This window comes from Leptosomus discolor, chromosome 2 (assembly GCF_034619465.1).
Source record: "Leptosomus discolor isolate bLepDis1 chromosome 2, bLepDis1.hap2, whole genome shotgun sequence".
Taxonomy (NCBI): Eukaryota; Metazoa; Chordata; class Aves; order Leptosomiformes; family Leptosomidae; genus Leptosomus; species Leptosomus discolor.
This window is the reverse complement of record NC_141392.1, coordinates 9,978,132-9,991,030: the sequence shown is the minus strand read 5'-3', so window position 1 is coordinate 9,991,030 and position 12,899 is coordinate 9,978,132. Positions and strand designations below refer to the sequence as shown.

At 43.9% G+C, this 12,899-nt stretch overlaps 1 protein-coding gene across 1 annotated transcript in view; it reads left to right on the top strand.

Annotated features, from left to right (window-relative positions):
* Positions 1-12,173, top strand: part of PKDCC (protein kinase domain containing, cytoplasmic) — a 37,263-nt gene extending 25,090 nt beyond the window's left edge. Inside the window, exons 6-7 of the mRNA XM_086460624.1 lie at positions 9,053-9,226; positions 12,088-12,173. Coding sequence (XP_086316750.1) covers positions 9,053-9,226; positions 12,088-12,173 — 260 coding nt within the window. The remainder of the gene's footprint in view (positions 1-9,052; positions 9,227-12,087) is intronic.
* The last annotated feature ends 726 nt before the right edge of the window (positions 12,174-12,899 follow it).

Sequence of the window (12,899 nt, the reverse complement as noted above, 5' to 3'; positions counted from 1 at the left end):
TCAAAGGGCCATGACACCAGGGATGAATTTGACCCACTTATCAGAATAATTCAATATTTATTTTGTTGTAAAATTGGCAGGAAGATTGTTGCAGGTGTTCATTTAACTTTCTAATTTTCAGCTTTTCATCACAATCTGTGCTGAGTGATGCCTGTCAACACAGCAAAATTATTTTCAGCAGTACAATCAATAGTACAAACACTTCCTTTGTTGAAGAAGTGCCAGGAGGGCTAAAGGTTTTCTGTGATGCTGGTTGATTCCAGATTTAAACCGCTGTATCAGGATAGGATGAAGTTTTGAATTTTAGAGGGCTGTCATGTTTGTAAAGACTGTCAGGGAGAGAAGCTTAGGACAGCGATAGTAAATGTAGCAGTGCAGGTTTCTACTAATACAGAGCAGAGCTCCAGGTATATTTTGCTGCTGTAATAATGACGTATCTTTGTGTTGATTTAATTCCGTAGAGTCCTGGATAATATAACACAGAATCCACTACCCCTGTTCATGGTTAGTAGCATCCTTCGGTGCAAGGAGCCTATTTTATTTGTAGGACACTGCTCACGGACTTAGGCGCTCTGCAGCATAAGCAAAGATGTTGAAAGTCTGTAGATCCTTTGCGTAACATATGGCCAGTCTACATTAAAAATCGTGAGCGTAATTTTGAATTCCTTGATGGGAAAATGTTCTCAACCAATGGCAAGCCTGAGGAATCAGATATCTTAGTAGAAATTACAGTTAGATGAGATACGTTTTCAGACTTAGCTGCCATGCCTTTAAGATGTGCAGGCCTGTTTCTTGTTTGTTCTAAGGCTACTTTAACCAAACAGAAAAGGGGTGATAATTTATTTCTATTTTAAGGCTCCCTTTCCTTGCTGGAAAAGTATGAAGTCATATTGTGAGGGTGAATATACACTTACCTACTCATTCGTATCACTTTTATTCCAAACATAGTCCTTCCTCAACTGGTGTTTAACTGGTAATAAATTAATTTTTAATATTCTCAGTCCAGAGATGATGGAATTGGAAATTATTAATTAGAAATGATCCAGAGATTGTGGAATGAGAAATTCTTCTGTGGTACAGTGAAGTTGCAGGAGAGGGTGACAGTGGTGCTGGAAGGGACTGGTGTCCTCTTTGGCTGAGAGGATGTTCCTAGCTGAGCTGGCGTCCTGACCAGCAAAACCAGGGCTGAACAGCTGAGCAGATCGAATATTTTGTATAACTTGGAGAGTAGTAGAGGGGGAGACAGGGGTGAGAAGGGACAACTGTGATACTTTCCCAGCTGAGGTCCTGCTTTGGCCTTGTTTGGGGCCTAGGAGGACATGGTGTTACTCTCTGAAAGCAAAGAAAAGATGTTTTTAAGATTGTGGGATTTTTTTTAAACCTTTCTGCCTTGCTTTACAACATAATGAAAATTCAAGGAGAGTGTTTTCCAACCCAGTGCTAGATTAAGATAAAAGTAGAGATGGTGGTTTGGTTCTCGGGCCAGATCATGCCGTTGTGCCAAGATCAGGTGGGGACAAGTTTTCATTTATTTTTCTCCAGATGATGGAAGTCTCACAAGGTGACTGGCTTTCAGGACTTTTGCTCTCTCAAATGGTAGAAATCATTAAAATTAACAATTCCAGACTCCTCTGACGTCTAAAGGGTTGTGTCAAAATAGAGCCTTTCTGGTGTACGATCTATTTTGAAATCCTAAAAGCAGAAGTGGAGGAGAATTCAGATCCAAGAGTTGCAAGATTTTGGGTTGGTTTGGGTTTTTTTTGGGGAAAAGAAACCACAGAAGGTTCAGGTAATGATGCTTCCGAATTTGTCTTAGGTCTAAATGCTTTGAATTAGCCATTGTCTTGCATAGAGCATTGTAAATTTGTACTAGGAAAGAAAAGATCATGATCTTGGACAAGTGATCTAAGGCCATAGCTAAAACATAAACTTTGAGGAAACAGTCTGTTATCTATCTGAACCTATGTTTTTGAAAGGAAGACCTCTTGCTATGAACACCATGAAGTGAGAAAGGTGATATTGATAATCAGTAGGGAAGTGACCTGAAAAAAGTTCTTGTCAGCTCTTGTGTTCACATAAATAAAGTTTAACAAGATGACATAGTCATATTACAGAAGGTCTTGGATATTAAGCTTTCACTGTGCTTCAGTTGTAAAAGATTTTATAGTGCTGTAAATTATATTATGCTCTGGACTTTGCTTTAGTATCTTAGAAACAGAGTAGAGGCGCGGGAGACATTCGATAGCTATGTATGTGTCCTGTAATCATAAATCACACTACTGTTAATGTTGATATAGGAACATTACAGTGTTTAAAACAACACCATGAACAAATACTTTTATATGCCATTGACTGTTGGTTTCTTTTGCTGGAATCCAGAAGAATGTGAATTAGAGCAGGAACCATTTCTTCTGACATATGTTATCTAAAAATGATTAAATCGTTCCATTAATTATCCAGATAAAGAAGACTATAAAAAAAATCTACTGATATTCATCAGTAAAGTCCTGCCCCACTATCAACATTTTTATTACTTCAATCAACTGACACTGATTTGTACCAACTGGGTGTCTGGCCCTTGAGCTAAGCCCCAGTCCTTCAGTTAACTCAGAATTTACTCAGAAATGCGTGAAATCAGCTAACACTAGTAAATCGGATAGCTTTGTTATTCATTAAAGCTAATAGATGACCCATTATTAGGCCCGAGGGTGTGCGAGCCCACAGAAAGGCATGATCAGCTGCCGCTGTTAGTTGAAAGAACATTCTCAATGCTGAAAAAGCTGGAAGGCTGGACATAAAGCAAAGACGCTTTTGTGTTTTCCTTTGTCTTAAGACAATTTGGCAGGATTATGCTGTATGTAAACATTTACAGTACAACAGTGTTTTGAAAAAATATTCCGTGGGGTCACTATAGCAACCTGCTTAGGAAATTGTAAATCCACTCAAGAATTACTGAAATCTGGGGGGGTGTATGTGTGTGTGTGCACATATGTATGTATGAGAGAGAAATTTTGCAAGGTTGCTGGAATGTTGTTGGAGGCAGTTCGTACATCGGACAGCAGGCCACGATGTGGATGCTAGAAGTACCCTGCTGAAGGCGCTTGAAGGCTCAGCCGGGAACGGACTGCAGCCAGTCCTTGCGGCCCAGATTCTTGCTTTATCTGGCACTTGTGCATTTAGCGTCTCTTTCCCAGGGATGACGAGGCTGCTCTGTGGCCAGCTGAGGGGGAAAGGTGCCCAGGGCTGCAAGCACAAGCAGAAAGTCTCCCTCTACGCCCTGCCTCGCACGGAGGACTTTTGCATCAGCAGCCGGGCAATCCCAGCACGCAGCGGAATACAGGAGCAGGTTGCTTTGCACCCGTACGGCACTGGCGATACAGTGGGGCTGTATAGCTGTATAGGGACGGCTTGCTTGTTGCTCCCACATATCTCTACCGTCATGCAGACTATATGCCCTAATCACTGAGCAATGTGTTCTGCTGTCGCTAAACTGCTCCAGGTCCAACTTGGCAGCGTACAGGAAAATGCTTTCTTCTGGAGGGTAACTCCTCAGCTCCTTTCAAGAACACTGAAGAAGTCACTAAGTATCTTTTACAAATCCTGAAGGCATCTGTCTTTAAGCTTAAATACGCTGCATGCATGATCTTATACACCTTTTGGCTTGTCCATCATCAGCATTGTTGTTTTTATGAGTGAGTGGGCCAGATGCAGCTTACAAGCGTCTGTGGCACTAGTTTGGGCTAGTTGCCTTCAGTAAATGGGTGTGCACCGCAGAGGCGGCCGTGGTTGCAGAGCAGCTCCGCAGCCCGGTGAGCGGCCCTGGGACGTGGGGCACGAGGCGGGAAAAGCACTCCAGCTGTGTCATGTTAGTGGGAATAAAATGTAAGGGAACATGTCGTTCTTCTCCTTATTTATTTGTGTTTCGGTGACAGCCTGCATACCGATTTAAATATGGCTCTACTGTAAGCACAATAGAAGCATATAAAAAGCGGCAAGCCTTCCTTCGCTTCCAGCCTGCTCGCGGGAAACAGCCAAAGGACAGGAATACTCACCAGAGAAGCAGGGCTATCTCCCAGTCTGACAGCAAACCCGTGTCCTGCCAGGCCTGTGTGTCCTTCCAAACGGTTGGGATTCGTCAGAAATGATTGAAAGCAGAGACACGCGGGATACGCCTAGCATGTCGTTTTCTCAGACATACCAAAAAATAGCTTTCTGTAGTGCAACTGCGCATATGGCTTTGTGAGGCTCGTTGTCAGAAGCATGTTTAAATGTGAGGTATTGAAGCATGAGGAAAATTTCAGCATAAAATGAAACGTACTAAAACCATAAGTGTATTACTGTCTATTTAGGATCCGATTCTGTTCTCCATAAGCTCCCTGGGAATCAGTGGGGACTGTTTGTAGAGCAAAACACTGCTCAATACTACTTTTTGCCGAGATTGGCAAGATCAGGCTCTTTCTACTTACTTGTAAGCAAAGCAATTAAAAGCAAATCCAGAGTCTACTGCCAGTGTTCCTCTCGAGAGAGGAGGAAAAGAGGAGGGAGGAGAAGGAGCAACATGATTTCTCTCTCAAGGATGAACATTACTGCGTCTGTGTCACTGACCCATGGTGTATTGGCAGGTGATAACTAGAAAAGAGAACTGGGCAAATTTCCAACGAGTAGCTGTAGTTTGTAATAAGAATGCGATCTGGCTGCTGTGGCTGAAATAAATGGTCATTAGGACTGATTAAAGTCAGATTTAGGGTGATTCAAACGAGCTAAAAGGGGGAAACCACAGGCGGTTTCACATAGTTTATTATATACTTGTGGAGTTATTTATATGATTCAGTCTAGTACAGTGAAAATGAGTGTTTATAGATTGTAGTCAGCTTTGGGACAACACAGGTGACTGGTGATTTTTGATGGAAAAAATGTAGAATAAGATACTAAAGCATTGGGTTTCTTTTATAGCTGTTCCACTGGTCAGTGATGCTGCAGAGTACTTTTAAACATGCGTGTCTTATCTGTCACGAGAAGGTGCTCAGTTTGAATATCACTGTGGCTGTTGTGGCGGCTGGCTAGTGCTGTAAGAAGCTTCTAAGAAGATTTTGGCCTGATTGAAAGAGCATGTTTTGATTTACCAGAGCGAGCTTGTAAAAATATTTTAAAAGTATTAAAAATATCACAAAAAAAAAACTTTTGAGGATTGCCCAGATTCAGCATAGCAAGGTATTTTGAAGTTTTGAAATGTTCACAGGGCAGGAAAAATGTTTCCTAGTAGGGTTTATTTGTATAACTGTGAGCAGGGAATCAGCTCCCATATGTTAAGCTGGAGTAAATCTGTCGTAAGTGACATCAAGATCAGGCTTACTGCATTGCATTTATTTGCTTCAATCCTCACAAAACCAGTAGATGGAGAAAAGGGTTCTTTTTCTGTTGTGATACTGGTAGGAGCATCTTGCATTTCTCTGATCTATTCCTTGCCATTACCTTGATAGACTTTATGTACTCTGTGTCAAGCTATATGTATGTACGCAGAAGTGTAAATTTATGGCTGCATTTATAGTATTAGGCAAGTATTTATTGGTTTTAAACACCATTAGTCTGGAAATCGACCAGAACTTTGACCTTTTTATGATGTGATTTACTGCCGTGAGCCTTCAAATTCCATGGCCTCCATTTAAGCAAGTTTCAGGTCTTGGCAGGACAAAAATCTGAGCTGGAGCTGTCTTTAAACCAGCGGAGTATTGCTTAATTGAGCAAGTAGCTGCACTGTAGTGACCAAGATGATCACTTGAAGGTGTAGTGGAAGCCCAGCTCTCCCGCTGGCTAGGGCTAATGTCATTGTTGGGGCACATCTTGATGGAAGGACATCCTTCAGGAGTGTCCTTCTAGTTCATGTAAGAGGAGTGCATTTCTTCACAACATGTACAAATAAGGGCTAAGGGGTCAGCTCCCTAATTTGTCGCTGTGTAAACAAGAGATTCCAGGGATATTTACCTTCGCCATGCAAACGGGGAAGGCAGCTACCTTGATCTGCTTGAGATAAAGTGAATTTTGCAGAGAAATGTGGTTTCCTCAGACCAGCGCTTGGTTGGTGTTGCAATGAGTTTCTGATCAGTTCTGACTGTAATTTAAGAGGAGATCCCGTTGTGTTGGCTTCCTGAGGCAGTGGGAGTGCCTGGCTAGTTTGGGAGCATGAGCTAGGGTGTGGGGCCATTGTGTGTCCCGCTCTCTGCTGCTCGTGGCCGCCTTCCATCAGGATGATCCTGGGGAAGGGCGCTCTCAGGTAGCTGCCCCTGCTGCCTGCCATGCAAGTGAGGGAGGGGCCCCCTTCCTGCCTTTCCCCCTCACTGCATCCCACTCCCCTCCTTTCTGGCAGCATGGGCAGGATGCTCAGATCCCCAAACTGCAGGCATTCAGCAGTCTGTGCCCATTCAAGGGAGTTGCCAGAAGCTGCCTTTGTGGAGCCCGTGTGACCCTGTGCTTTCACTTGGACTCCAGTGGCTGTATTTTCACCTGTCTGGCCTTTGATGGTCTCCCAGGCAAGGAAAATGCTTCTCTGCACGTTGGTTGCGCTGCTGTGTACCTGTTACGCTACTCTGTTCCCATGAGTCATTGCAGATGGTAGTGGCTTCCCTTGTGTAGGAACTGGCAGGGAGCGGCAAGGAGAGCAGGGACAGCCACAGGGCTCTGCTGCATGGTGAGACCACCCTAAGTACCGGTGTGGAGGTTTCCATCCTCTCTTGCACCCGCAAGCCAGGACCTCGCTATCAGCATCGCAGTTATTCCTGGCCCAACTCCGTTGATTAATGTGTCCAAGCTGCCCAAATGATTTACCAGGCTCAGTCACCTTGAAAAAGTCCATGGAAAGGGAGAACTTTATCACCTACCTCTGACAGAGCCTCAGGTCCTGTAAATCACTGCTGCTCTTTTGAAATCTCCTTATGTCAGCCGAGAGCCTAACCCCTGACAGCTGTACGAGGAACAGTGTTGAGAAGAAAGAAAGTGCTACAGGTGTATTAAGAAGCATATTTGTGCACAGAATTGTTTAAAAATTGAATGATAATTGAAAATAAGGGTCTTCCAGATGGGCATCTGCCTTGCATGGAGAAAAATACATGATGTGATGTGGGGCTGCTCTGCTTAGTGCCCTGACAGCGTGCTGAGGGATGCTGCAGCTCCCTCCCAGCCCCGGCACGGAGTCTGGTGGGCTCTGACAGCTCTCCCGGGAAGGGCTGGGGCATGCTCCCTGCTGATGTGGAGAATCAGGCAGATGCTTCATCTTCTGCTGCTGCAGCAAGTGCCATCGTTCTGTGAACGTCATCCGCAGCATGGGGTTTGGCACAGTGCAGTGTTAGGTGGCACTTCTGTAGCTGTGCAAAGGAAAGTTGTGAGGAGTCACATTTTATGTCCAGTCAGTGTGGCACAGACACTGATGCAGATAGTTGTATATGGTGCCAACAGCGGGGAAGTGATTTTTTTGCATTTCGTTTGCAGGTATCATTTTACTGACCTTGATTGTGAGGTACAAATCAGTACTCAGCAGTTACTATACAGAGATAAGGGAATGTTATTCAGTTACATTCAATTATTGTTACACTGTACAGTTGATAGAGAAAAACAAAAAAAAAAAGGGACTTTACCTATCCAGCCAGTAGCAGTTTGATTTAAGCTCTGACTTTTTTTCAGAAGAAATACATATGTATTTTTGATGGAGACATGACCGTTTGTCATATAAAACTGCATTTTTATGTTGTTGGGTTTTTTTCTTCGTCTGTGTGAGTCTGCATTTTCTGAATTAATGAAAACTTTTTTTGCTTTTGATTTAAGTGGGACATGATCAGCTCTGATTTTGCTCCTTGTTTGTGGGTGTTTCTTATGATGCGTTTAATGAGCCAGGCTTAAAAAAAAATGCATTTACTGCATTTGTTTCCCACTATTTCAGACTGCCTGGTGTGAATGAGCACTTGTGGATGTGTACTTCTTTTTCCAGTTGACATACTGGCAGTTTAGAGTAGTAGACGCTCCCGCCTCTGACTCGGTGGTGTTCGTGCAATATGGTGCCTGAAATATTAGCAGGCTGAATCTGCAATGTCAGGCAGAAAATGCCTGAACCAAAGTGACTTAAGAATAGGCTGTGAGTCAGGGCCAGCGGTGCTGGTTTCCATAATAGATACAATTAGAAGAAATACAGAATGTTATTTATTTTTTTGAATAGGATGTGGGAGGGAGAGACAGGGGGGAGCCATCAATTTGTGCGTCTGGACACTAAATAGAAATGTTTATAAATGATTAGTTGAATCTGCTGATGCATTCATTAGAGAAACCCCCGTCAGCGGCTGGGAAAGTGAGAGGAGCTGCGAACAGAGAACAAGAGGCAGCTCATAAAGGCAAGTGAGACTGAACGGCAGCCAAGGGAGAGGAGTAATCGGCAGGGCAGCGCGGAGGCGCTGGGCGAGGACCACGCTGACATGCTCCTGCTCCTTTTTTTTTCTCTTCCGTCTCTTCGGAAGCCCATCAAGCGACTCCCCTTTTGTGCTAATCTGAGCAAGCAAAAAAAAGTTTGCTTAATTAAAAGCCTGTCTTTTCTTCCTTCTCTAAAGGAGCTGGAGGAAAATAGCATGCTCTTCTGAGGGAGAGGGAGGGCTGGGAACGCCTGGTCAGGTCTCACCCCGACAATCCCGCTCACTGTTAAGAAGTAGGACAGTGAGTCAGTTCATTCAAGTTGGATGCTGTTTATTCAATGGGACATTCTTCCTGTAAAACTCCTAATAAAACCAAAGCCTCGCCTACGCAGTGGGGAAGGGGAAAGGGTTTTGTGCACAGACTGTTTATTTACAGACGCTTTCTGAAGGAAAAGGTGAGAAGGAGAAAGGAGGAAAGGAAAAGGAAAGTAAGGTGCAGAGCTATAAACACTTTTGAGAGTAAACCGGGTCTGGTACAGTCTAGCCTGTCACGTTTTCTGTCCTATATCCCACTCCTAAGCTGTTATAATAAACCTTGCCTGTTAAAAACAAGCAGTTTGCTGGAGCTTTCAAAACAATGGCTTTGCTCTGGTTATTTGCAGAGTACAGACGGGTGCCTGAAGCTTTTATTCCTGATGAGAACTACAGATGTTGGCCATCTTACCATCATAAGGGCTGCCTCCTCTCCGTGTTTGATGTCAATGAAGCCATTGAGATCTGTGACAGCTACTCCCAGTGCAAAGCTTTCGTCCTAACTAACCAGACGACTTGGACAGGTAGGTCATGGATGCTATGAAGCAGAAGCAGCAACTGAGCCATGTATTCTGGTTGCTTTAAGTGTTTTAATACAGTTTGGGGAGCATGCTGTGCTGGGCTGTGGGAGCCACCAGCAGCAGCTAGAAGTGGGATAGTTTCCAAAGCTCCAGCTGAGGCAGTTTCATTTTTGGTGGGGTTTCTCTTTGTGAGCTGCCAGGGGAGCAGAAACCTGCAGACAGACTCAGAGGAGCTGGTGCCAGAGGGCTACAGCGCATGGACCGTAGATCTTCAAACCACAGGGTCTGAACTTTTATTTTAAAACACAGCAGTGTGAAACAACAACAAAAGCCTGTGACCTGTTTCCACAGTTAAATGTGCAGGACGTGGTCCAACATCTGGATTTAAATAAACCTTTCCAATCCGTATGGTTGTTGGAAAACCAAACGGATTCTCCCATGTATCTAGCTGGGACTTCCCAGCTGGTGTCAGAAATGCCCTGCTGCTGATGGGAACACTGTGCTTCTAGCCATAGGGCTTTGGTTAAAGGACAGTGAGAAGGGAGGGTTTAATACCAGGTAGAAGTAGAAGTAGAAGTAGAAGTAGAACTTGAACTTCCAGGGGAAAATCCCATTTGCTACCACAAGTCATTTTCTTGTCAAACAGAATACACTTGTTGAAAAGAGAAATACATTTTCAGAAAGGTCTGTGGGCCTGGCAGTGCCAGTGTGATTCCTCTGAAGGCAGGCAATCAGTGCTGACTGACATCAAGCGGAGAATTGGCCCTGGCTCGCTGCTTCTGCACCAGACTTGTGCCTAGTTCGAGCAACTCCAGAGCAATCTGAGAAACAAAAAAGTTACATGTCTTGCTAAAAATCTCTGGTAGCTGCAGCTCTGGAGTGGTTGAGGGGTTCAAAGAGCTGAAAGCTGCAGCCAGCTCCCAACCCTGTGCCCCTTCCCTCCGTGCCCAGGAATGCTGCGTGCCCCACGGCTGGCAGTGTTCCCCCGAGCACACTGCACCGCTTGAAGGGTAAAGGAAAAAGACAGGTTGGTGCCTGTAAGGTGCAGTGGACCAAATCCATGTTCTTTTGTAATCTTCCCCTCTGAGATAAAACCCCCACTGAAGTCAGGGTGAGTTTTTCTTCTGTGATGGCTGGTTGTGGACACATGGCCTTTCCCATCCCGTGACGGTGTGTGTCATCTCCACACGCACAGGGCTGTTTCTCTGCCTGCGATTGCCATTTTCTGCTAGGGCCAGCACAGCTCCCCTGCCATCCACGCCTCGGGAAAGCTGATTGAAGTCCTTGCTCTGCCACAGACTTTAGTGTGGCAAGTTATTTAGGCTCGGAGGCTCAGCTTTCTCTCTGACAGCACATGTCTTAACTTTAAAGTGAAAATCTACCCTGTGTACAGTTGGGTGCTTTAGCTGTGGTTAGTTGAGCACATAAATACACACCACAGCCGGGCTTGTATACGTGCCTAGCAGGTCTCTCTCCAGCTCTGAAAGCACCACACACAAGTAGAAACTTTAGACAGTTCACACATTTCAAAGTGTTTCAGGCAGTGAGCTGCTACGGCTTTCTGCATTTTTGGTGTTTCTGGGAGGTGTGAACAGAGACTTCCATGGAACCTAGAAAAAACCCCTTTTTTATAATAACCTTGCCTGTGGTTAACTGGTGACTACTAGGTCATCGTGTCAGACTATCTATAGTCAGACTATTGAAGTTAATTAATATTCTAAAAAAGTAATTATTATGGCACAGGGAAATTCATTGGAAGTTTAGAGCCGCTCTTGTCTCAGGTGACAATGTTAAAAGCAAATGAGACATAGTACCAATATTTCTAGTCATATTTATTTATCATTCCCTTTATCCTGTCTTTCCTGATGCATGAGCACTTGGGTCCCTGAAACCTGCATCATGGGAATTTGCTCGGTAGTTGAGGCATCCCATTGCCATGTGACACTTTTTAAGAAAATACTCTTATGGGAGCCCCCTAGAGAGGCAGCTGGGAGTAAATAGCACTTGATTTTTCTGAACTTAAATGAGGGGGAAGGCAGAGGTTGAACAGATGTGGAAAGTATCTCTGTTGCCTCTGCTGCAAGGAAAGGCAATGACGGCGCAGGTCTGTGGGGCAGCTGGTACTCATCGAGAGGCAGGGATGTGAATAAGATGCTGGGTCAGTAAGCGTGGGGAGATACCAGAACTGCGCTGCGGCTCCCACAAATACTGGTGGGTGAAACCTCACCAAATTCAGCGCCTGCTGGCCTCTGATGTATATATGGCAGGTGCCTTACGCTACCCAGGCTGCTGTCACTTGCTGGTGCTTTTTGTTTGAGGAATAGAAACCTTGTTCCAGATTGTTTGAAACCCAGAGCTATGAAGTGAATCAGCAAGAGCTATTTCAGAGAAATCTGTGTTTAACATACATTGCACTGACGAGGTTTGCAATGATTCAAGCACACAAAGATGATTCTGCTCCTGGACAAACAAATGAATGTCCTCCATTTAAGCCCTGAACTCAAGCCTGGTTTTGTCAGTGGGAGAGTCTTTAAATACTTTTTTTAAGATCATGTGAAATTTGCATTGAAATCTTCAGACCTTTCCTTCATTTATTGTGTTAGCTGTGCACAGTCCTATCTTGGCCATAATTAGATAAGAGTAAACGTACTGAAACCAGGGGAGATTTGGTGTCATTTTAGACAAAAGCATTTCAGGTTTATCTCAGTTCAAGTTAAGAAAGAGTTCAGTCTTGGGTTGCCTGAAGAGTGCATAGGTTGAAGGATATGAAATGTCAATATTTTAAGGTAGGCAACCTTTTGCTCATCACTGCTAATATTTTATTTTTCCCCTTCCCACACCTCTGCTTTTCCTATTCGGTGCAGGTCGGCAGCTTGTCTTCTTCAAGATGGCCTCAAATCATATCATGCCTGATCCTGACAAGATAACATATGTGAAGGTGACAGACTGACACCCAAAGTGGCTCAGTCTGACGCGTGAGTGACAAGAGCTGTTTGTGTATAAATATAGGCAGCTGTTAGGTAGAAGGTGGCTGTGGCTGGAGAGATAATTGCACTATTACTCATTCTAATCTATAGAGTGCCAAACAAAACTTTAAAGAAATAACCTGCATGACCAGGATGAATGTGCAATAAAACAACATTTTGAAAATGTGATATTTTTTTAAAAACAAAGCAAAATACAAGACATGATACACTGTTAGGGTATAATTTTGGTTATAAATCAGCTGGCAGCTCTGGCTTTTCTAACCAAGGTTAGCATAACGTTTCTGACCTGTACATGTGTGTACAGGGATGGAAGTTGATCGTTTCTATGGGAAGTCTGTATCCTCCGCGCTGATATTTGTTTGGGCACGTACAATCACAACAGAGTAACTGAAGCATATCAGTTTGTAAGCTGAATAGCAAACGTTAATGAAGACAATCAGCATTTGTGTTAAAGCTATCAAATGCGCTGTGCTGGCGTATTTGTCAAAAGGAAGGAATTGGTTATGATTAGAATTGCAAGACTGTAGCTAATTTTAATTTTTGCTTCCAATGTTATCATAAAGTTTCATTTTTAATTTAAAAGAGACATTTTATAGGTCTAGCAAGTCACATAAGCGTATGAATAGTCCCACTGAAAGGGTAGGGACTTAACCCAAGTGCCGAGTGCTTTGCTGAATAGGGATAGGCCT